Consider the following 25979-nt stretch of genomic DNA (forward strand, 5'->3'; position numbering starts at 1 on the left):
AGAGAGAGAGCACACAAGGAGAAGAGGGGGGTGCAGAGAAAGAGGAGGACAGAGGGTCCAAAGCAAGCTCTGTGCTGACAGGAGAGAGCCTAATGTGGAGCTCGAACTCATGAACCATGATATCATGACCTAAGCCGAAGTCAGACACTTTAATAACTAAGCCAGCCAGGCACCCAAGCAGTATATAGTTTTAGTTTTATAGTATATAGTTTTAGATCACACAGGTTCTAGAGTCAAGAAAGCCTGGATGGAACCCTGGTTCCCCAACTTGCTAAGTAGTTATTAAGCCTCAGTTACTTCATCTGTAAAATGGAGCTAATACTTCTGAGTGGTGATGAAGATTAAATGAGATAATATGGCAAGTAGAATAGTGGTCAATAAATGTTAACCGTTATTTAGTGACTACCTAATTAATACTTCAGCAAATACTTACCATATAGTGCTACTGAATACCAGGTGTTAACATTACTGGTACTCTCTTCATCTCTTTCTCTCCCTCACACACACACTCACAACATACACACCCACACCCACACACCCACACACTCTCTCATAGCAGCCCTATGAGGTTGGAACAGTACATAATCTTCTTGCATGCCACTTTTCAAAGTGTTTTTAGCTATTTATCTTTTGTATCCTTACAGCCATAGAAAATAGAAAACAAGACTCAAAAAAGTCTGGAGTTGTAATGAACCATAATAAAATTTAAACTATTGTATACATAGATTGTTATGTTGTTTTAGAATTATATTTCAAACAGATGGTTTAAAAACGCACTGTTTACAATAAATGATGACATCATTGAGCTCTCAGAAGTATCATGAATTACATTCTCCTTTTTCGTGGTTTTATACCTAAGGGCTACATTATTAAAATAATAATAAACAATAACACCTGCTAAGAAGTTATGGGAAAACATAAAGCATTTATTGCTTTGTCAGATTCTGTGTAGTTTAATAAACCTCTCATTTACCTACTACTATGAGATGATACGTTCTAAAGACATTAACTTTCTATATAATGTATGCCTTTAATAGATATCTTTAGAAATGTAACTTTCCCGTTTTGGGCCAGAGTGAGGGAGACGGTAAAGTGAAATAAAAACAAAACCTGCCATTCTTACATGCCAATATTTACTTTTGATGCCACTTTGGCTATGACAAAGTTAAGGAGAAACTATGTAAAAAAAAAATCAGTGGTAGAACAGGAAGTTACGGTGGAAGATTCTTCAGCACCCATTGCATTTTCCTAGGATACCCACTCTTAGGAAAACTCAATTCAGTGGGTGCATTTTACCCTGAGATACTTGTGCCTCAGCACATCCCCAAACGGCTGCCTCTGGGTACGGCCCCGTTTTGTTTCCAACAGAGAACACCTACTGTCAGAACAATGGTCAGCTGAGATTCCCCATTCCCATACCTCCTGTTCCTCAGATGGAATTATAGGGCTTCGGAATTCAGGAAAACACAAAACTGAACTGTATTCTTACAACAGGGCAGAGTTCGCCGAATCCAACTGAATCAGATGTGTGTTAAACAGGGATGACAGCCATTATGGTTAGGTCAAAAAAAAAAAATGAGCCCCAAACTCATCCAAGAAAAAGAAATCACTCCCGCAAGTTTTCAGATGACTCCAGCGAAGAGCTCCGCACCCAGCCTCAGGGAGACTCGGAGGAGCCTTCCGGCTGCTTTTCTAAAGAAGTTTGGACAAGCTTGGACTCTTTTTCCATGTTGGCTAATATGAGTCTGGAACAGGGCCTTGTACCAGATGAAATATCTTGATCCTGCCAACTGCTTCTTGGCTTTGAGCAGCTGTAGGAGCAGCTGGTTTTACAACACACAGAGTGAGTCCTTGTTCTACATTTTGTGAAAAACTTTAAGTTTGGGTCTTTATACAGCTACCTTCGTGAGCTTTCACTGGATGATTTGTTGCGCCCGCTTTTCATGCATCTTGCAAATAACCGAATGATCTATAATAATTTTATGTAGGGGAAGTCTTCCTGCAACCATAAGAGTCAAGTTTTTCCAGTTCTTTGCTTCAGTTGGAAACTAAAGAGTCATGAGACAAGAGATCAATTATCCCTGAATCACTATAATTAAAAGTCAACTGAATTCTAGGAATGGTAGATTGAATACAAGAACTTACTCCTGCTCCCTCCTAAGAGCATGAGAGGACAATAATAACAAAATTTCAGAACTGGAAAGCAGACAAAGCTGAACCTTAAATTAGCAGTGGAGAAAGCCAAGACCAATCTAATTTTCACCACAGAATTCTCAAAAGGCCCTGAGGGCATTACTGGAAATAGGGAACACTGGAAGGGATGAGCTAGAATAAAGGGGATCTTCAAGAGATAGTGAGATTCCCCAGACCAGGCCCCTGTTCTGTAAAGCTATGATTGCTCCCCCTCCATCTGGCAGAAGTATATACGTGAAGATACATTCTCTGGAAAGTATAAAATATAGGTCTCTGGGTGAGGGACTCAATACAACTTGTTGGGGAGTGGGTACTGTCATGAAAGCTGGGATTCGGTGAACACATGCAAGTGAGATATTCACCACAAGCCCTACCCCCACCTTGGTTCCCAGAAAGATGGCAGAAATGCTCAGACCCTCCGGCAGGAGACAGGAAGATGCTGGGCAATCTGAAACAGCCAAAGAGTTACTGACACTGGTGGTTCCCCAAGTAAAGGGCTGTAGACAACCCTTTTAAGTGAAGCTATTGCCAACAAGCTCCCACTCACCTGTGCCGGGCTTGAATTAGGCTGGTTTCCCCCATCCCTTATTTTTAAATATAACAGACAAAGAAGGACCACCTGATATCTGAGGAAGGATTCCAAAATGAAAGATAGAGTCCAAAGCCAACAAACAAACCAAAAATGAACTTGCAACAGAGATTACAATCAGCACAATTCAGACTGTGGGACCTCTATAGGACAAATGGCCCAGTTTCTTCAACAAATATATGGAATAGAATACAAAGGAGAGAGAGAATTGGGGGAACCTATAGATTAAAAGAAATTAGAACACATGTCAACCAATTGCACTATATGGACTTTATCTGAGTACTGATTTGGAAAATCCAATTGGTTTTTTTAAAATGAGATAAACAGGCGATTTAAATATTGTTTGGCTATTTGATGATATTAAGGAACTGTTGATAATTTTTAGGTATGACTATTATGGTTATGTTTTAGTAGTCCATTATATATGTAGGTATATGTATGTATATGTATGTATATATGTATACGTATATACATACATATACACACATATATATGCAATACATATATATGTAATAAATATACATATGTATACATATGTAATACATACATATATGTAATACACATATATATATATATAAAATGAGAAATATACTGAAATATTTATGGATGAAATGATATGAGAGCTGGGATTTGCTTTGAGAGAATCTAGGTGAGGTGGATGATTAAATAAGTGAGGCCAGGAGATGACGGGAACATGGGAATCTCATACTATTCTTTCTACTTTATGTTCAAAATTTTTCGTAAAAGAGGAAAACTGTCATTAGAATCCTTGGAGAATACACTGAAATCATAAAACAAAATAATAGAATATCAAAAAAGAACATTCCAAGAATTTTTTAAAAGCTCCTGTAAATAAAAAAAATAATAACAGAAATAATATTCAGTAAAGAGCTGGGAAAAAATTTTCCAGAAACTACACATATTCCAGAAACTACAGAGAAAAATTATCAAAATGAAAATTTAAGAAAAGAATAAAAATTAGAGGACAAGTCCAGAAAGGTCCAGAATCTGGGAAGTAGTTCCAGAAAGAGTAAAAAGGGGAAAGAGGAGGAAGAAATTCATTAACACAATAGTGTATAAGAAAATGTCCCCGGGGGCACCTGGGTGGCTCAGTCAGTTAGGCTTCCTACTTTGGCTCAGGTCATGATCTCACAGTTTTTGAGTACAAGCCCCATGTCAGGCTCTGTGCTGACAGCTCAGAACCTGGAGCCTGTTTCAGATTCTGTGTCTCCCTCTCTCTCTCTCTGTTCCTCCCTCCCTAGCCTCTGTCTCTCTCTCTCAAAAATAGATAAATGTTAAAAACATATTAGAAAATGTCCCCAAACTGAAGACCATGAACTTCCAAAAGAAAAGGATGTACCAACAGCCTGACACAATGGATGAAAACAGGCCCACATCAAGACACATCACTGTAAAGCTGCAGAACATGGGGGACAACATCACTGTAAAGCTGCAGAACATGGGGGACAAAGAGATTCAACAAATTTCCAGAAACAAAATAAAATAAAACAAAAACCCTGGCTATACAAGGACCGGGAATCAGGAGGATATGGGACTTCACACCAGAAGAGACGGGAAAACAAGGGAGCAATACGTTCAAAATTCTGAAAGGAACTTACTGCCAATATAGAGTTCTATATCGAGCCAAACTGCCAATCAAAGGTGAAGTCAGAATAAAGTCATGTTGCAGACATGGAGGCCTCAAAAAATTATTTCTATTCATCCCTTCTCAGCAACAAAAGGAAGAACATTCAGAAAGAGGAAGAAATGGAACATGGGGAACAAGGGAAGGGATCTAGCAGAGAAAAGAGGTGAAGGGGATTCCCAGAATGGTGACAAAGAGAGATTCCAAACTAAAAGTCTGTTCTCTCTGTCTTGGTTCCCTCATCCATCAAGCAGGGAAGTACTAATAGGACCTATCTCACAAAGTTGCAAGGATTCAGCAGAGAACACTTAAGAATAGTACCTGCTACAAAGTAAGAGCTGCAAGAGTTGCTGTTGTCACCACCATCAAAGAATGGACCCTTCACTATGTTAAACATAGAACTAACTACTTGATATACTGCAGTAACTAAAAAAAAAAAAAAAAAAAAAAAAAAAAAAAAAAGTAAATCAATGTAAAACACATTTCTGAGCTGAACATATTTCCAGCTTTGGAATAACTAAAATTAGTCACAGAACCATAGGGTTTCGGAGGTTGGCAGGGTTCTGAGATTTTTCTAGGGCAATTTCCTTGTTTTACAGAATAGGAAACTGAAGCTCAGAGTGGCCAAGTCACTTGCTTAAGATTACACAGCCATTTAGAAGAGGAATTGGGACTAGCAGTCAGGTGTCTCCTGCCACTGCTCTGAAAACCACAAGCACAGCTGCACAAGCCACCCCGTGGCACCGTCAGAGAGTCAGAATTCCACAGATACCAATAAAAAAATCGCCAGAGAAATATTTTGTCCAACTCTTATCATTTTACCCTAAAACCTGGCACCTGGCTCAAGATATACATAAACAGAAAGGCTACATAGAAAGATCCACCCAGGGCAATAGAGAGAAGAGGCTAAAGTTGGATTTACTGAGTTGGATGGACAATAAAGAAGAAATGCATTGAATTCACTGTCCTATACAGAGTTTTAAGTCTAGGAAGGACATCTTTAGTGATTTACACATAACAGTATTAATCACTAGAGGCGCCTGGGTGGCTCAGTCGGTTGAGCGTCTGACTTCGGCTCAGGTCAAGATCTCGCAGTTCACAAGTTCCATGAGTTTGAGCCCCGCATCGGGCTCTGTGCTGAGAGCTCAGAGCCTGAAGCCTGCTTCGGATTCTGTGTCTCTCTCTCTCTCTGCCCCTCCCCAGCTAGTGCTCTATCTCTCAAAAATAAATAAAAACATTTTTTTTTTTAATTTATAAAGAGTATTAATCCCTAGTGCTACTGACCAGTATGGCACAGCATGGCTGGACATCACTGATCCCTGAGTAATGGAATGGGTAACAATGTACTTTCACTGCAGTTTTCTAAGTCTTTCTAAAGGTGTATACACAATTTGTAGGATTACTAGCCATTTCGGTCACTGCTTCCAAGCATAGATGATGCTCCTATCTAAACGACCCAGGGATACAGACTACTCAGCAAGGCCAACAAAGACGTGAGTGTAGTCTTGTGGGGAAAAGGCTGGAAGAAGAGAATGTCCTCCTTGCCTCATCAGGCAAAACACCCCTGACACTCCTTAGAGGTTTGAGAAGGGAATCAGGCTGGGTGAGAATTTTCCTGGTATAAATTCTATGTCTGTTTTCATCTTGTTCCAACTAAAAATAAGCTCTCTGTACATTTGCAGAAAATCCCATTCAACAGTGTGAGAAAAAGTTATTTAAAAACAAAATTGCTTAATTTCTTTTAACTAACTCTCAGAGAAAAGTACATGCTAATTTCTCATCTGTGCTTCTTGGCTATTTATTACAAACAAATTTACAATCACCTTTGGATATAGTACATGTTCCACTGCAATCCAAACACCGAAGTGGTGAGTGGTTGGATTAAATACCTCTTAATATTTTGACCTTTTAGCTGAGATTTAAAATGACAGGTAAAGAATCCAAAAATACCAAAAAATGCTATCTTGAAATCTTTTAATCCTTTTTATAAATGCTTATTTTGGTGTTTCTGATTAATGAAAAGATTTTCTCCTTCCACTTTCTTATAAACATTAGGTGCAACTTGGAAAAATCATTCCAATAAACAATATAAAAGTATGTACTCACAACTTAGCCAAGTTAGTAAAAACATAAAATGAAATAAAAACTACTTGGAAATATTTCCAGTGTCTTCTGTACATGAACAGGAACATACAGAAAATACAGTTTTAAAATGGAAATTACAGCACTGTCAACACTCACAGAAAAAGTAGAATTCCGGTGTTTGCCAGGGCAAAGGCGAGTCCCAAAATCCCACTGCCCATAATGGCATTGCTTAGGTTAAAAACAGACATGCCTAAGGAGGTTGTTCCTGGAATCTAAACACAGAGACAAACATAAGCAAAACCGTCCCCAAGAAAGTTCATCATGTCAAAGTCTTTAAAGCACTATTAGGAACCAGTGCAGAAATAAAATTCAAGAAATACTTGTTTAGTGGTCTGGTTATTTTCCAAAATGGGTTTCAGGAGAAAACACAAAGGGTCCATGGAATATCCTGGGGAATATAAATAGCTATACTTTTGGTAGGATGCTACATGCATTGAAAACATCTGTCCCAATTTATGGGATTCAAACAAATAAGCAAACTTTATTATAATGACACTTACATAGTCATCACATTTCTTTTTTTCCAAGTGGCTGTTAGTGAGACTTCTTCTACTTTCACGATCAGAAATAAATTTGCTGTAAAGACATGCAGAATAATTTAATTTCACAATAATGATTGAAGGTTAACATTATTACTTATCAAAACATCACACAGGGAAAGTTATCAATTACTTAAGAGTTTACAGCCCTATTCAACCACCTTTCTGTTTTATTTTGCTTTGTCCCTTGCCAGTATTAGTTGTTTACACTCTTGTTTTACCAAGTAAACTATGAGTGTCCCAAGGGCAGATACTTTGCCTCATTTGTTTAAAAATTTTTTTTTAATGTTTATTTATTTTTGACACAGAGACAGAGCATGAGCAGGGGAGGGGCAGAGAGAGAGGGAGACACAGAATCCGAAGCAGGCTCCAGGCTCTGAGCTGTCAGCACAGAGCCCAACAAGGGACTTGAACTCACAGACCACGAGACCATGACCTGAGCCGAAGTCGGACGCTCAACTGACTGAGCCACCCAGGGGCCCCACCTCATTTGTTTTTATACCCCTCACTGTACTTAGTACAAAACACTATTAACAGCAGGTGCTCATCCTGAGATGAAATGAAAGACAACCCTAAATCAAAAAGAACTATAATCTCGAATCATTCAGATTCGAATCATTCAATACTAATAAATGACAATACACAATACAAGCTAACTTTTATGTAGATTTTTCTCTAACTGAAAATTAGGTAATGTCAAGGATACTATAAAGCTGGCATTTATTTTTTTTAATGATTATTTTTGAGAGTGGGGGAGGGGCAGAGACAGAGAGAGAGAGAGGGAGAGGGAGACAGAGGGTCCAAAGTGGGCTCTGCACTGACAGCAGAGAGCCTGATGTGGGGTTCGAACTCACAAACCATGAGACCATGAGTCAGATGCTAACCAACAGCCACCCAGATGCCCTATAAAGCTGGCATTTAAAAGAATACTGGAGCGGCACCTGGGTGATTCAGTTGGTTAAGTGTCTGACTCTTGATTTTGGCTCAGGGCATGATCTCAAGGTTTGTGAGTTCAAGCCTTGTGTTGGGCTCCTAGCTAACAGCCTGCTTGGGATTCTCTCTCTCCCTCTCTCTACCCCTCCCCCACTCGCACACACACACTCTCTCTCAAAATACATAAAAACATTAAAAATAAAAATAAAAATAGGGGCGCCTATGGGACTCAGTCGGTTAAGCGTCTGACTTTGGCTCAGGTCATGACCTGGCAGTCCGAGGGTTCAAGCCCCACGTCAGGCTCTGTGCTGATAGCTCAGAGCCTGGAGCCTGCTTCAGATTCTGTGTGTCTCTCTCTCTGCCCCTTCCCTGCTCATGCTCTGTCTCTCTCTTAAAAATAAAAAAAAAAAAAACTTGACCCTCCCCCACTCATGCTCTCTCTCTCTCTGTCTCAAAAATAAATAAACGTTAAAAAAAAAAAAAAAAAAAGAGGGGCGCCTGGGTGGCTCAGTCGGTTAAGCGGCCGACTTCAACTCAGGTCATGATCTCGCGGTCCGTGAGTTCGAGCCCCGTGTTGGGCTCTGTGCTGACAGTGCAGAGACTGGAGCCTGTTTCAGATTCTGTGTCTCCCTCTCTCTCTCTGACCCTCCCCCACTCATGCTCTGTCTCTCTCTGTCTCAAAAATAAATAAACGTTAAAAAGTAAATAAATAAATAAATAAAACTTTAAAAAATTAATAAATAAAATTTTAAAAAGTATGTTTTAAAAAATTGAAGCAGGAATTCAGAAAGCTCTAAGAATCATCAAATATATTCCGGGTTAATATGAGAACTTTATGGCCTAAATTTCTAATTAAAAAAGAAAATTCCCCATTAAGAAAACAAATGTTATTATTGTCAAAGAAAGGGCCATTCATAGGTACACTGTTGTATGTATTAGTAAAACACGTTAGGGATGATTTTAGGCTCTTCTGAAAATGTCATTGTCCGGTCTCAGCAAGAACTAGTCACAGTGAATTTTTTCACTAATAAACATGAAGCCGCTTGAACTGGACTATTTTCAAGCAGGTATCTTTAAACCGTACACTAGATTTTCATAAGCTGTTTTGAATGATGTGGTATTTCACAATAAAACATTTTTAAATGAAAGACAGATATCATCAATGTTGGTTTACTATAGCTACCTACCTTTTTCATCTTTAATCTAAGAGGTCTGGCTTCTCCCTGGCATTACTTCTCCAAGTTTGCTTCATTTTGCCCTGACAAACTAAAGACAAGCAATATACATACTATGAACTTCCTCTGGGACCATCACCTCATATAAGCAGCACAATCTCTGGCTTATTCCCTTCAGCATCTGCCTGTGTCTACAACCTGTCCAGTTACCGTGAGAGAGCGAAAGGAGGTAGAAGGAAACCTCGGTCTCCTGAAACTCAGGAGAAACTGTGCCACTAAAACCAGAATAGGTTTGACTGTGCAAACCTGAGATGAGATCAGGAATCCAGAGAAGGAAACGCTTCTTCTATTGGGTGGGACTAGCCAGAGGAAACTTAAAGGCAGACGCCTAAGAAATAGTATTGCAGGCTCTTAGCAAGAGAATGACATAATGAAAGTATCTTTGGAGACCAATCTGGCAGCTGGATAGCATTGTTATTAATGATTGGTGTGGCCCTTCTTTTGCCCTTAACATTTTAAAACTTTACACAGAACTGAGGTTTACAGATCTGGCTGAAGAGGGGCAAGGGAAAGGTGTCTTCCTTTTCACACGGGCAGCCCAAAGAAAGTGGGTGCTGGACTTGCCAGGGTGAAATGGACTCCTATTTAGCGTTGCTATTAAGTAAAAGGCTCTATTTAATCAGGTTAATTTTAATAACTCAATTCTAACCAAATCTTCATCTAGAAGCTCCCTCATTTGCCTTTCTTGTGGAGGGACCTGTTTTCCATATAGAATTTCCATTGTTTTTTTAATGTTTACTTATTTATTTTGAGAGAGAGAGAGAGAGAGCGCGTGTGCACAAGGAACACACAAGCAGGGGAGGGACAGAGAGAGAGAGAGAGAGAGAGAGAGAGAGAGAGAGAGAGAGAATCCCAAGCAGGCTCCGTGCCATCAGCACAGAACCCAATGCAGGGCTTGAACCCACAAACCATGAGATCATGACCTGAGCTGAAATAGAGTCGGATGCTTAACTGACTGAGCCACCCAGGTGTCCCCAAGAATTTCTATTATTTTTAAGTCAAAAGAAAAACCCCAACATTTTCAAAGAAACCAAACCAAACACCGATAAAACACCTGTGACAGCAGACCTAAGTTCCTAGCCTGGCGGCACTCAGAGCTGGTGGCAGAGGACTGGTGGGCAGGGGATGGGCCACAGACACCTTGACACCAGGGGCCTTCAGTAGGGTCAAACATTGTGCAACATAAAAGGATAAAGAATAAAGTCCCTGCATGATTGCTGGGTCTTTCTTACGGAACTTCTACAGAGGGAGTATGATAAACTGACATACAGTAGCAAGTAACCATTAAGAAGCACATTAGAAAACACTGTGTATCAAGTGTCTCCCTGATTCTGCCTCTTCCAGTCTACTTTCTGCGGAGGTTAGGCTTAATAGGTTTTCCCAAAAATCTTCACTGGCTCCCCCACTGAAAAAGCTTCAAGTACAGATTCCCTGTACTGCTTAATTTAATTTTGTCTCAATGTCCCAATCTTAGCTCCCCCTGCTTCTCAAAATGATCTTCCCAAGAGGGGTGAGGCCTGAGACAAGACCAGTGCATTTTGAGAACAGAGACTGAAAACTCTGAAAAACAAGTACAGTTGACCCTTGAACAACACAGGAGTTAAGAATGCTGACCTCCTGTGCAGTTGGAAATCTGTGGGGAAACAGGTTTTGCTTACATAAATGGGTTAGAAGTTTAGGACAGAAAGCCGCCACCATGGGGCGAAAGCACCCAAGGTTAGCTAGCAAGATATTATAATGGGATCACGAGTGAGACTTGTTATATCACTTGCAGGAAATTACTTTCCATCTGATGCCAATATACTATTGTGCTTTGATCACAAACTCCACTTGCCCCCCAGACCCTTTGCTTCTTACACACATAAGTTAATGATTACTGTCTGACTGTTTTCTCCATGCTCACGTGTGTAATATCTGGTTTTCTTCATGCTCACCATGTGGGTAATATCCTGTGAGCTCAATAAATACGGAGACAAAACACCTGTTTGGGGCTCTTGTCTCCTCCCTGACATTAGCCTCTCTTGTATTCAATTCTGCATTTGCTCTCTTTCTGGACAAGAGGGCACTCCAGACTCATAGTCTGCAACAGAAATCCACGTATCACTTTTGACTCCCCCAACACTTAACTAGTAATAGCCTACTGGAAGAATTACCGATAACACAAACAATTGATTACACATACTTTGTATGTTACATGTATTATATACTGTATTCTTACACTGAAGTGAGCTAGAGAAAAGAAAACTGTATTAAGAAAATTATTTCCGGAGGTGTCTGGGTGGCTCAGTCAGTTAAGCGTCCCGACTCGTGGCTTTGGCTCAGGTCATGATCTCATAGTTTGTGAGTTTGAGCCCTGCATCAGGCTCTGCACTGACAGTGTAGAGCCTGCTTGGGATTCTCTCTCTGTCCCTCTCTCTCTGCCCCTCCCCTGCTCTCTCTCTCTTTCTCTCAAAAACAAATAAAAACTTCTAAAAAAATAAAAAAAAATTATTGCCAGTACTGTACTGTATTTGCTAAAAAAATTGGACCCATGCAGTTCAAACCTGTGTTGTTCGAGGGTCAACTATAGTCGGAATCCACTCTCTCTTCAGGAGACCCTCCTCTCAGCCAGGGCAGTTCTGCCTGTTCAAAATGCGTTTTTTTTTTTTCTTTTTTTAAGATTTTAAAACGTTTATTTATTTATTTATTTTGAGAGACAGAGAGAGAGAGAGACTGCAGGAGGGGCAGAGAGAGAGAGACAGAGACAGAATCCCAAGCAGGCTCTGCACTGATAGCACGGAGACTGATGCAGGGCTCAAACTCAAGAACCTTGATATCATGACCTGAGCCGAAATCAAGAGCTGGACACTTAACTGACTGAGCCACCCAGGCACCCCTGTCCTCCCAGTTCAAAGCCCTCATCTTCCATGAGTCTTCTTATACTCTGGTCTGAATGGAGTTTTCTGGCTCTGACCTATTTACTATTTTTCTGTGGCACAGACTGAGCCATGAGGTCACTTTGCATCCCGAGCGGTTATGTGGTGTCCTCACTCCCTCTCCTTCCAAATGTACCTGCCCATGCAGTAGCAACTCAGAAGACCCTCCACAAACCAAATATGCATCTTCTTTTTAGGAATTATGGAGTAGCTTAGGCTGCAGGGAAATCTAGCTCAGTAAGAATGAAGTACTGAAAGAACGCCTCTTTATTCTCTTTGTGTTGTTCCAAAATGTTCTCCTCTTTATATCTCTTTATATCTTTGTATTTCTGTAAACTATTTTCTAAAAACAAATAAAGCCAACCCTTTTTGTAATGGAAAAGTCTATTCAAAATAACTAGGTCATGCAGCTTATCACAAGTTTCTGTTATCTCACCATTTAAAAAATGCAATTGTGTGTTAAAAAGCACTGACCTCTGGCAAAGAAACTGAAATAAAATTTCTATTTACTGACTTAAAAATGGGCTATGGGCAAGGGTGCCTTTGACATGTGGTCTCAGATTATAAAGGTATTATTAAAAAAAGAGTTTCCACAGGGTCGGTCTGTACCCACAAAGCAGAATTCAACCAACTCTTAGGTAGCCAATTGTTCTGCAAACAAAACAAAACAAAACAAAAACCTACAGTGTCTGTCGTGGTGACCTTCAATAGACAAAGCCTTAAAGAGGATGTAGGCATTATACTGAGGTAGTGTGAAAGGAGGAGAGAAACATAGAACAGTTATTTAAAACCAAAAATAAATCAGCAACAACAACAATCCAGTTAAGGATGGGTTGTACAACAAGAAGAAAATCTTCCTATTGTAATCTCCACCAATCAGGTTCTTACTAGATTATAGTGTTTCATTTGAAGATTCGTCACACAAAAGGGATGAGTGGTTGAACTTAAATGACCTTTGTGAGTTCCTTCCCTGAAATGTTAACAATCTATTAAAAAGGAAAAGGAAAAAAGAACAAGAGCAAAGAAGCAGGTAACAAAGAGACTGGAAAACATGAAAGAATGAAAGACACAGGAAGGCATTTCAAGAGAAGACTGATACAGATGGTCAACAATACATGGAAAGATGATCAACATCACTCATCATCAGGGAAATGCAAATCAAAACCCCAATCAGATATCACTCCACACTTGTCAGAATGGCTTAAATTAAAAAACACAAGAAACAATAAGTGTTGGTGAAGATGTGAAAACAAAGGAACCCTGGGGCGCCTGGGTGGCGCAGTCGGTTAGGTGTCCGACTTCAGCCAGGTCACGATCTCGCGGTCCGTGAGTTCGAGCCCCGTGTCGGGCTCTGGGCTGATGGCTCAGAGCCTGGAGCCTGTTTCGGATTCTGTGTCTCCCTCTCTCTCTGCCCCTCCCCCGTTCATGCTCTGTCTCTCTCTGTCCCAAAAATAAAAATAAAAAACATTGAAAAAAAAATTAAAAAAAAAAAAACAAAGGAACCCTTTTGTACTGTTGGTGGGAATGCAAGCTGGTGCAGCCACTGTGGGAAACAGTACAGAAGTTCCTCAAAAAGTTAAAGATAGAAATACCATATGATCCAGTAATTCCACTACCAGGTATTTACCCCAAGAATATGAAAACACTAATTTGAAAAGATACATGCGCCTCTATATTTATTGCAGCATTATTTATAATAGCCAAATTATGGAAGCCACCCCAGTATCCATTCACAGATGAATGGATAAAGAAAATGTGGTATATATCTACAATGGAATATTTCTCAGCCACAAAAAAGAATGAAATCTTGCCATTCACAACATGAATGGACCTAGAGGGTATTATGCTAAGTACAATGTCAGTCACTGAAAGACAAATACCATGATTTCACTCATATGTGGAATTTAAGTAACAAAACAAATGAATAAAGAAAAAAAGAGACAAAAAACAGACTCTTAACTATAAAGAACAAACTGATGGTTACCAGAGGGCAGGTGGGTGGAGGGATAGGGGAAATAGGGGACTGGGATCAAAGAGTGCACATACTGTGATGAGCATGGAGTAATGTACAAAATGTATACAATCGTTGAATCACTATATTGCATACCTGAAACTAATATTACACTGTATGTTAACTATACTGGAATTAAAAAATAAATTAATGAAAAATTAAAAATAAATAAAGAGAAGACTGAGAAGTAAACAAAGCCTTACTTGATGGGTAAACTCTACTGAAAAGAGAAAAAAAGGAGGGGAAGGAGACTTTAACTGGAACAGGATCCATTAAAGAAAGGAAAGAATTTTCTGACATGAAAACTGAATTCAGGAAGTTATGGAATCTCCTTCCCTAAGGTTTAGACAAGATAATTAAATTTTCAAGGGTCCTTCCAAGTGATACATATTTAGTACATAAATTCTGAAAGACAAAGAGGGACCAAAACAAAGGCTAGTACAGGGCATAGTGACAAGAGTTGTCCCAGATTCTTTTAAGAAAAATCTTAGTTAAGACACTCAAATTTTGTTAGATGCTTCTAGGGTCGTAACAACACTAACTCTACATCGAGATGAGAACAGCAGTAGATAGATATTAAAATACATGAATATGTGCATGGACACAGAATAATCTACTAATATTTCGACAACTTTAACATTTCAACAGCTTTAAGGTAACAATAACCGGCCACCATGCAAAACCTTAAGCAATGCTATTATTCCTTGGGGTGGAGAAGGCAGACATGCTTACCAAAGAAAGAGGGTTGCACTGTTATTGATACATACTTTTCTCATACTAAAAGGCTTACTATTGCCGGACACTGCCAAGTATTTTACATGGGTTTTCTCATCTGTTTTCACAATAATTACACGGGCTAGTACTATTATTAGCTCCATTTTATAGAAATTAAGTAACTTGACCGAAGTCACATTGCTAACAACTAAAACTCTTGAGCCAGGATTTGAATATGAGCTGGCTGAATGCAGAGCCTGAATTTTAACCTACAAACAGTATAACAGTATTGCATTTAATATTCCCCAGCGATCCCATGAGGTAAGGTATTATTATTATCCCTGTCCCACAGGGATGGCACTAAGGTTCGAAGCACCAGACCACACAACATCTATTGATGGAGCCAGGATTCAATACAAGTCTAAATCCAAACCATGCACTAACTGTTCTGTGTGTGTGTGTGTGTGTGTGTGTGTGTGTGTGTGTGTCTTTGTCTGTCTCTCTCTCATTTAACAGATATTTTGTAACATCCACCCTGTACCAGGCACTATTATCATACCATATCATACCATTACAAGGTATAAGAAATAGAAAGATGATTAAGATGGCTCTTTCTCTTAAGCTTACACCTAGAAAGTTTAGAGCTTGCTACTACTAAAGTGTAGTCCATGGATCAACAATACAGGCATCACCTGGGAGCTAGCTGGAAATTAGAATGTCAGGACCCATCCCAGACTTCCTGAACCAGAATCTGCATTTTAACAAGGTTTCCAGGTGTTTCATACGCACGTTAAAATATCACCACTACTGGTCTAGTGGACATTTTGAAAGGATTTGCTGTTTCAGGTATAGTTTTCTATGACTACAACCCCAAAATTAGGGCATGAAAGAAAACAAATGAACTGGAATAAGGGCAGGTGTCCTAATACCAAAATGGCTCTACTCTATTTTTAACTAAACTTAAAAAGACTAGTCTTTTTTTTTTTTAAGTTTATTTTTTTTATTTTTTGAGAGAGACAAAGACAGTGCTAGCTGGGGAGGCGCAGAGAGAGGGAGGAGACAGAGAATCCCAAGCAGGCTCTTCAATGCCAATGCAGGGCCTGATGCAGGGCTTGAACTCATGAAACCATGAGATCATGACCTGTGCCAAAACCAAGAGTTGGATGCTTAACCAACTGAGCCACCAGGTGCCCCAAAAAAGATGATTCTCATAGTATCCTAGTGGGGAGTTTCTGGGCAAAGTTACCAGTTACATGCCAGGTAAGGAGAGACCAACATTTGTTTTCAACATTCTCTCTAGCTTCCTAAAAAGAGGCAGTGTGACCTAAAAACTCACTCCTTTGGGAGTTGGCTCTCTTAGATTCATATAATTGAGCCTACTTTCCTCTCACCAATGTGAAAAAGCCACAAGAAGTGTGAAAGGTATTTAGGTACAGCTTTTGCAGGAATCATGATGGGTGTCTTTTTTGTTTTTTTGTTTTTAATTTGCCTTTTTTTTTTTTTTTGGCTTCTCGTTGTCATATCCTGTTTTTAATTTGAATTGTCCTAGAGCCAGGAATGAAGCAAGATTCATGAACTGTGTCAGTGAAAGAGAGGATATTAAAGAAAGAAATGCCTCACACTGTATTTGCAGCAGCGGAACCAAATTCCACAAAGCAAGCGGTCAGCACCAGCCAGCTCTCCCGCTGTAGCTGCTTACTGCCTGAGTCACAGCCTGTGAGGAAGTGAGCTCACCCAGGCAAGGTGCCCAAGCCACAGGCGAGAATGGATATTTCCAGTCACTGCAAGCTGTAACCTCCTCAAAAACTTAGTATTTTCAGTTTAGTAAGTACAACATTTAAAGATCTGGCTCAGATTCTAAACTGAATATTATCAATGACTCACTTGAAGGTCCTCCAGGTTTGCACTGCTTTGGGAATGAAGCTTCATTATCAAACCAAAGTGTCCTAGTTGTGAAATGGTTAGAATCCCATGCACCATTAAGTGGAGGTCAGCAGTGACTGCGGGACGCTCCAGGTATACAGAGCTTAAAATAGCACTGGTAGAGTTAAATAAAACCAGTAAAGACGATCTTTTTCATTAATGCCCCAGCATTATAGTCAGAGGCGGCAGGAGAGGAGCAGAACGACAGGGATTTCTCACAGTCCTGCGTGTGCCCTTGGGCAAGTTACTTTATTTCTCGGAGCCTGAGTTTCCTTATTTGTAAAACGCATTTTTAAACCATCCTTACTTGCAAAAGAATGCATTGCATGATGTTATAAGGAAAAATGGCAATATATGTAAAAACACCTGGCGCTCAAGAAATGGTAATTATTATTGACAATTACTCAGAAGAGGTGCAAGAAGCAAATTTGCATCCAACAATAAGAAACATCATAACACAGTGAACTTGGATAATAACGAGGAAGTGTCTGGGTTGCAGACTTAACCTCTAAGAACATTTAAGGAAGGGATAAAGGGAGATGAGGCAGGGTCGGAATTTCTGACTTGTAAATGATGGCAGCTGAGTCCTTTGCTGGACTTCCAACTGTACACCGTATCAGAACACAGAGCAGATTTCCAGAAACACTTTCCACAAAGATGCCTGGTGAGCTGACATGTTTTCATTTTCCTCAATCCCAATTTCCTTCTGACCACCCCCCCAAATGTATAGATCGGTGGTGATCCCAATTTCCTTCTGACCACCCACCCCCCAAATGTGTAGATCGGTGGTGTTCTAATAAGGGGTCGTGTCTACTCTGCTCTCTTCCCCTGGTCTTTTAGGAGGGCTGCATTCTTCAAGCAAACCACAACACTGAGCCTCAAGCTGGAGAGCGTCCTGCTAAGGGATCTACATATGCTGGCTATAAAATCAGTATGTCAGAGAATGCCTCAGATCATTTTTTTTAAAAAGACACTGGTCCTGGGACACCTGGGTGGTTCAGCTGGTTAAGCGTCTGCACTCAGCTCAGGTCATGATCTCACAGTTCATGGGTTAGAGCCCTATGTCAGGCCCTGTGCTGACAGATTCTCTCTTCTTTCTCTGCCCCTATACTGCTTGCACTCTCTCTCTCTCTCTCAAAATAAATAAATAAATAAACAAACCAAAAAGAAAAAAGACACTGGTCCTACTCTTCTAACTTAAGAAACATAGGACCCGAGAGCTGCAAGGATATGCTGAGGTCACAACTGGGGCCGAGAACTCTGAGGGCAGACTCTTCCCATCTGCCTCCCTACTTTCTCTCACTCGTGCTCTGTTTTCTTTCTGTTTCATGTACTAATTCTCAACTACATTTTCTCAGAGAGCCACTGGGGCTAACCCATTGTTATTATTATTTAAAAGCTGTGTCATAAATGATGCTTGCAATAATGTGTTTGCAGTTTTAAAATGGGAACATTGGCAAATAAGACGTGGACCATTGTTGATTAGTATGTGGGTGAGGGCAGACGAGAGTGTTACACACTCAGATACGGGATGCAGCGAAATTCCAGTAGTCTGTCTAATTCACAAGCACAGAGCTTTGAAAAGTTAGGGCTGGTTGGGGTCCAGTGTATTGACATTTTTTTATTAGACTCAATTGAAAGGATGAATAAATTACTTTCCTATTTGTTTCATCTGCTATTGCATACTGTGCCCAACAGATGTCACATAAGAAATTCAGATTAGATTTTCAAATGGAGCATAACTTTAGTAATGAATAATTCAAGGGAAAAACTGAAAACCAGAATAATATTTTAGAGACATTTCTTTCATTGGATAGAAAGTGTTAGTGGAAAAATACTCACCTATTTATCTGACCATTTTCTACTTCAGTGAAGTCATTGGAATCGTTGCTAATGTTATCATCTTCAGGCACCGTCATGTTTTGCAACTCTGTTAATTCGAGTCCACTTTTGAAATGCATCATGTTTAGAAAGTATCTGTGGTCAAAAAATTAGTCCAAATTCTGCTCTGAGTGTATTACAAAGGGATAGCAGCAAAAATAGAAGCTTGACACCCCTAAAATACAACACAAGAAAACATTATTAAACATATGAATACCACCACTGATTAAAGATAAACTATTACAAGCAAAAAAAAAAAAAAGTTTACCGATCATTTAACACATTTTGCTATCTAATGCATTAAAGCAATCTTTGTACATCTAGTTATAGAGGCTTATCTCTAAATTTTATGCCTGTCATAAATCTCTCTCCATCTCAACTACAGAGGGAATCATGTGCTGTAATCTTTGTGTTCACGTTTATAGGAACACCATGTCAGCTGCAGGCAATACCGATGCCCTTTTATGAAACAGTGTGTTTAAGATGAAAGCGACTCAGTTATTTTAGTGCATCTGATCACAGGGCACACACATCGTGGGTGCAGACGACAAAGACACAAAAGCACCTCTGATTTAGCAATCCCAGTTTAATAACAATGCAGATCCTCAATAAATGGCATCATGAGGGATCAACTACCCAACCTGGAGGTCAAGCAGCAAAGGACAAATCTGTGTTTTGAAATTTAGCAAACACTTTATCCATCAACTGCAAGAGATTAAATCAATCTCTTCAATGAAATCACTCCATGTCAGGGAATTAGGGAATTAAAAACTCATACTCTGGGGATTTAGGTTAATCCACCTAAAACTATATTTCCTCTCCAGAAACAAAAGACTTGCAGAGTTCATATTCTCCCCCACATGGATGAGCAGAACTTACATTTCAATGGTGTAGAAGAAGGAAAAAAGTTTCAGACACACAACATCACAAATTAAGAAGCAGATGGCAGAGTGCCTGGGTGGCTCAGTCGGTTATGCAGCCGACTCTTGATTTCAGCTCAGGTCATGATCTCGTGGTCCATGGAGTCAAGCCCTGTGTTGGGCTCTATGCTTAGGATTCTCTCTCTCCCTCTCTCTCTGCCCCTCCCTCGTTCACTCTCTCTCTCAAAATAAATAAATAAACGTTAAAAAAATAAAAAAAAGAAACGCAACCTAAAAACCCAGGTCTATGCACATAGAGGAGCCTCAGCAGGATCATCCCAGTGAGGGGATAGAGACCATGGAATGAAGCAGAATGCCAATAAGTTTGTTCTTCTTTTTACCTCCAATGGTAAACCCTTTTGGATGACATTCTGTCTGATCCTGAAACCTGTAAGATGACGGTAGCCTAGTTAAGAGTCAAAACTCTAGGGGCTCCTAGGTGGCTCAGTTGGTTCAGCGTCTGGCTCTTGATTTGGGCTCAGGTCATGATCTTGCGGTTTGTGGGTTTGAGCCCTGCATCCGGCTCTGCGTTGACAATGTGGAGCCTGCTTGGGATTCTCTGTCTCTCCCTCTCTCTCTCTGCCCCTCCCCACTCACACACATACTCTCTCTCAAAATAAGTAAATAAACTTAAAAAAAATAAAGGGTCAAAACTCTAATGTGCCCAGCTAAGCATCCTAGTACATCCCAAGAAGCATTTTGCGAATTGATAAAATTTTCAGGACCCATAGAAAGTACCTTAGAATGATACCTTTTTTAGAAATTTTCTTCTTCTCTTTCCCACAACCAGGCCACACAGTATTCCCGTTTGTTCATGCAGACTCACATCTAGAATGAAACTTTCCTGGCTCCAGAATCCTTTACAACTTCCAGCAGGGAGATTCCCCCAGTGCTGGGGACCTTCTGTTCCCCTTTGTACCTGTCCTCTTGAGCCTGGACCCCCAAAAGGATCGGGAGAAACTTAGACACCAGGCATGGATGGGGATCCATGGGGCCAGGGTAAATGGACCCCGGAGTGGGGGCCTGGAGCTTCCTCCCACGCCCCCAGAGAGAGGGGGACATCTTTGTCCTCTGCTTGTGAAGACACTCTCACTGCCCACTAGCAGTGAGACTGGGGAAGCTAGGCTTCAAAAAAAAAAAAAAAAAAAAAAAAGGAAAAAAACATTTCCTAATGCCTCATGTTTTGAGAGCCTCACCTGCCTGCAGGGCAGGGCCTCTCCTGGAAAACAGGAAGCCAGGACAGGGAGAGTTGAGTGCCATGTCTCCTGGGCTAAGGCAAACCTGGCAGCTCAGGGCTGATTCTTCTAGCCAGCTAGCAACAGGGCCTCTCTGTTTTCTGTGCCTTCACACAGCAGCAATGTTTACAACTGCCTTTACTTCATAAAAGCTGAAGTGCGTTAACATGTGCTCTTACTTGCTGACCGCCTTAATGAAAGCTGCACGGATGGGCTAGACTGGGCACTTCCCAGGAGTCTTGCCACACTAGCTGTCTCCTGTGCAACTTCCTCAGAGTCTGAAGTGACATGAAGTGATACCGATTCAGATACTGAAGTGACACTACAGGGCTGGTAGAAAGTTGATTCACTGGATGGCGTTTCCAATTTGGGTTGAGTCCTTTTCTCTCTCCAAATTGGTAGAAAATAGGACACTGGACAAAAATTTTCTGGGGACAGGAAAGATCGACTGATAATAGATCTAAAGTCTCCTGTTTGAATTTCAACTTTCATATCAATATATATGTGTGTGTGTGTGTGTGTGTGTGTGTGCATGTGTGTATACAAATCATTTAATAAATGGGCATAAAAGCAAAAGAATAAAAAGACGAGAGGAAGTCCTGGCCATGAAAATATGTATTAGGCAAATCCCAGTACAAAGTTAATCACACAGAATTAATTCCCCCCCCCCTCCCCCTTTGGCTTAAAGAGAAAATATTTTTTCACAGTTCTGGAGACCAGAAGTCCAAGATTAAGGTGTCAGCAAGTTTGGTTTCTCCTGAGGCCTTTGTCCACGGCTTCTGGCCAGCTGCCTTCTCTCTGTGTCCTCACGTGGTCTTCCCACTGTCTGTGTGTTGTCTGTGTCTTAATCTCCTTTCTTTCTTTTTTTTTTTTAGAATAAATTTTTATTGTTATGAAATAACCTATCTGAAATCTAACTTGTTCTTGAAAATGAAAACTGGAAAATGGGGTAAATTAACAAAGTTAGTGACACCTCTCACCAAGGCTGAGGTCACATTTAGAAATTACTCTCTATTCAGTTTATTTATTGAGGCTAGATGATTAAGGAATTTAAAAGGTTGAAAAAGGTCAAATTCAGGGATCTGAGGCAGCTTTGTAGAAAAGTCACATTTGGACTGCCTCTTGAAAAAGAATTTTTTCTTTTTCTGATTCTAAAACTAATACATACTCACTGTATAATCTTTAGAACAGAACTTGCAAAAGAAATCCCACCTGCGGGGGAGCCTGAGTGACTCAGTGGGTCAAACATCCAACTCTTGATTTCGGCTCAGGTCATGATCTCACAGGCTTGTGAGTTCAAGCCCCTCTGTGCTGATCTCTCTCTGCCCCTCCTCTGCTCTCTATATCCCTCTCTGCCCCTCGCCTTGCCCTCTAACTCTCTCTCAAAATAAATAAAAATAAACTTAAAATAACATTAAAAAAAAAAAAGAAATCCCACCATCCAAAATTGGGCCACTGTTAGATACTGGTGTGTTTCCTCTCTTCTTTTCTTCTTTTTTATTCCCCTTTCCTTCTTTTTCTTTTTCCCTCTCTAGCTCCCTCTCCTCCTCTTTCTCTTTTATTAACATTGGGATTTTAGACTCTTTTTAACCTACTTTTCTTCATGTAGCATTACATTATAGGCATTTTGGAGAATAGAAATGTTTTTTTAAAAACATTACTTCCTTATTAACGAATAATATAAACCTTTATAGAAAAATTAGAAAATACATGTTTGTTACACAAGTAAAAAGAAAAAAGTCACCTCGTATCTCAGCAAACAGAGAGTATGACCTTCCAGGGCTTTTCTATGCACATAGATACAGTGCCTGGCATACAGCAGGCACTCAATAAATACCTGTGAAATGAAAAGAATGAATACAAATAAAAAATAGGTATACATTTACAAACATGGAAATTGTACCAGAGTTTTTAAAACGTATTTTTTCACTTAACAAGATATGATCTCCTACCCTGAGTTATGTCGAGAAAGTAAACACGGCCTACACCATTACTGCAAATGCTTGCTTATCTGCTTGACTGTGCCATAAACTGACATCCAACCTTTACTGCTGGACAGTCACACTGCTTGACAGACAAGTGACTGACTAGAGATGGGGCCTGAGCTGAGACGTCTCAGTAAAGGAGAACATGGTCAATGGCACAGAGGCAGGAAGTGCAAGTTGAGCTCAAGAAGCAAAAAATTACAGTTTCACTGAAATACAGACGCGATTATCAGATCACATACAATTAATTAAAAGACCTAATAGGATCATTGTGTGAAGATCATGATGTTAGCCCAACCATAATTACTATCTCTCAACTTTTATAATAGCTTATAAATTAAAATTTACTCAGCACAGAACATCTTTTATCCTTTACCACAACCTTGTGAGGTACTCTTAAGCAAGCATTATCTTGGTATGCTTATTGGTACATTTTACTAATAGTACCAACATAAAATACATAAACTTATTCTCTATTCTTCATAGTGTTATATATCAAAGGAGAAGATCTACAGAAAAACTCGTCTGGCCTTACACTGTTTAGACCCTGTTTAAGCAAGGAAGACCATCCCATATAAAGTGACAGTATACTATAAAATATCTGCATGATAGAGACCAAACTATAGGGCAGAATAAAGAAAAAATCCAGAAAGATTTCAGAGATATACAGACATACCGATGTACAGAAGGAAGGAAGGAAGGAGGGAAGAAGGAAGGAAGGAAGGAAGGAAGGAAGGAAGGAAGGAAGGAAGGGAGGAAGGGAGGAAGGGAGGAAAGGGAGAGTTAGAGAGTGGGAGGGAAGGAAGGCGGCAAGAAAGAGAGGAGAGAGGAAGGAAGGAAGGAAGGGAGGAAGGAAGGAAGGGAGGAAAGGAAGGAGGGATGGAGAGAAGGAAGAAGGAAGGAAGGAAGGAAGGAAGGAAGGAAGGAAGGAAGGAAGAAGGGAGATGGGAAGTTGGGAAGGAAGGGAAGGAGGGAAGGAGACAGGTATGAAGGGAGGGACGGAAGGAGAGAGGGATGGAGGGAGGGAGGGAAGGAAGAAGGAAGGAGGGAAGGAAGGAAGGAAGGAAGGAAGGAAGGAAGGAAGGAAGGAAGGAAGGAAAATAAATGGTTGCCTGGAGAAATTGCTAAGGTTTTACAAAGAGTTAGAACTTGAACTATGTCTAAAAACAGGTGGATTTAGACCAGGGGGTTGGGAAGGCATTGCTTGTACTGGGAACAACACAGGCCAAATGTACACAGAACAGCCCTGAGTGACCATTTAGATGAACCTACCTAGAGTAAAGGGAGCAAGGTACATGTTCTTAAGTAGTAGAAGTTTTATAGGTTTGGTAAAAGCCAACTGAAAGAAAACCAAACCAAAGAATATATTGTAACTTAAACAATGTCCAAAATCATTTTTAGGGATAAATACAATTTCAATTGCTCATGTACTTTGTGGTGGATCCTGCTCAATATTTGCTCCTACTTCTTTCTAGTCTAGTTCTGTAGATGATGGAAAGTTGATGGCATCCATTCTGCTGGTACAATTCTAACAGGTGCAGCAGAGAGTTCTGGAGCCAACAGTGTGGCTATGGATTCCTGATCATTGGATGTGGCTCAAGCGATGTGTTCCTGGAGCACGCAGTTGAGACAATAAGAAACTGGCTTCATGGTTTCCTGCCTTCCTGACAGAGGCACAAGTAGCAGTTCCCTTAGCAGACTGTTTTTAAGTGGTGGTATTCTGGTAATTATTTCTAAAGACCCAGCCTCAGGCGATCTGCCATCTCTTCTAACCATCTTACAGGTATTTAGTTGTCTGTATTAAATCTCTTTCACTTAACATACATAGGAAGATCTCTGTTACATGCGACTAAACCCTAATTGATATTCTTATTTTTATTTCCCCCCTTTCAAACTTTTATGATGGGAACTTCTAAATACATATACAGAATAGTAGACAGAATAGAATAATGAACCTTCATGTACCAACTTCAACAATTATCAGGTCAGGCCAATCTTACTGAAGTTTTACCCCCAACCATCACATAGAATTATTTTAAAGCATTCTGATATCGTATCATCTGTAAAATATTTTAGCACATATTTGTAAAAGAATGCTTGTATAAAACAATACCAACAGATCACTATCAAACCTAAAAACTAACAATAATTCCTTAATATCACTAAATGTCTGGTCACACATACTTAATTCTAAAATTGTTATGAATCCCTCTTGTTTTTTTTATTATTATTATTCTGAAAAACTAATAACATCAAACCTTTCCTAGTTCAACTCCTGAGAATCAATTATAATAACGGGGCCAATAGTTTTGAGAGAGTGTTAGGCCTTCAGGCCAGTGATGGTCCTCTTCCTCCTGCCGTCTCTTCCCGGGCCTGAGCCAGTTTACCCACCTGGGATCCTTGGATCACCTGGCTCTTAGCTGGTAATAATGCGAACCCATGAGCTGCTTTTGTGTATCTCAAAAGGCCTCAAACATGCCAAACAGGTTGACTAAATGTCAGGTATCCTTGCTTTTAAGTAGATTGCATTAACTTGGTGTGATGATCCTAAATTCTAACTGGCAATTTTATGTTTCTTTGAATAACAAAAATAGGAAATAAATTCATATATTAAGGTTGTAGTCAAAACCCATTAAACGGTATCCTTAAGATCTAGATATTGTATCTCATATAAATTATATTTCAATTAAAACAAAAGCTTAAAGGGGTGCCTGGGTGGCTCAGTTGGTTAAGCGTCCAACTTCAGCTCAGGTCAAGATCTCATGGTTTGTGGGTTCGAGCCCACGTCGGGCTCTGTACTGATAGCTCAGAGCCTGGAGCCTGCTTCGGATTCTGCATCTCCCTCTCTCTCTGCCCTTCCCTTGCTCGCACTCCGTATCTCTTTGTCTCTAAAAAATGAATAAATATTTTTTAAAAATTTAAAAAAAGAAAAGCTTAAAACTGATAGAATCTTTGAAAACCTGTGATCTTTGGACCATGGGGAATAATACGAGTGCCTTTTGATAGTGAACAGGCTGGGAGCCAGTAAGCAATCTCAAACTGTAGATGTTTTCTCTCTTTCTTACTCAAGACTCACGTGTTAACCAAGTGCAAGTGGCCTCAGCCATGCCAGCACT

The 25979-nt window shown here is 40.0% G+C and overlaps 1 protein-coding gene across 2 annotated transcripts in view; it reads right to left on the reverse strand.

The window, feature by feature from the left end:
• SLC38A1 (solute carrier family 38 member 1) overlaps window positions 1-25979 on the reverse strand; it is a 70247-nt gene that overhangs the window by 34378 nt on the left and 9890 nt on the right. For both annotated transcript variants that reach the window (XM_043563505.1, XM_043563504.1), the window contains exons 2-5: window positions 22623-22715; window positions 18685-18898; window positions 7073-7148; window positions 6669-6784 (exon numbers count right to left, since the gene is read on the reverse strand). In XM_043563505.1, the coding sequence (XP_043419440.1) occupies window positions 6669-6784; window positions 7073-7148; window positions 18685-18806 (314 nt within the window). In that variant the 5' untranslated portion in view covers window positions 18807-18898; window positions 22623-22715. The remainder of the gene's footprint in view (window positions 1-6668; window positions 6785-7072; window positions 7149-18684; window positions 18899-22622; window positions 22716-25979) is intronic.

Source organism: Prionailurus bengalensis, chromosome B4, assembly GCF_016509475.1.
Source record: "Prionailurus bengalensis isolate Pbe53 chromosome B4, Fcat_Pben_1.1_paternal_pri, whole genome shotgun sequence".
Classification (NCBI taxonomy): domain Eukaryota; kingdom Metazoa; phylum Chordata; class Mammalia; order Carnivora; family Felidae; genus Prionailurus; species Prionailurus bengalensis.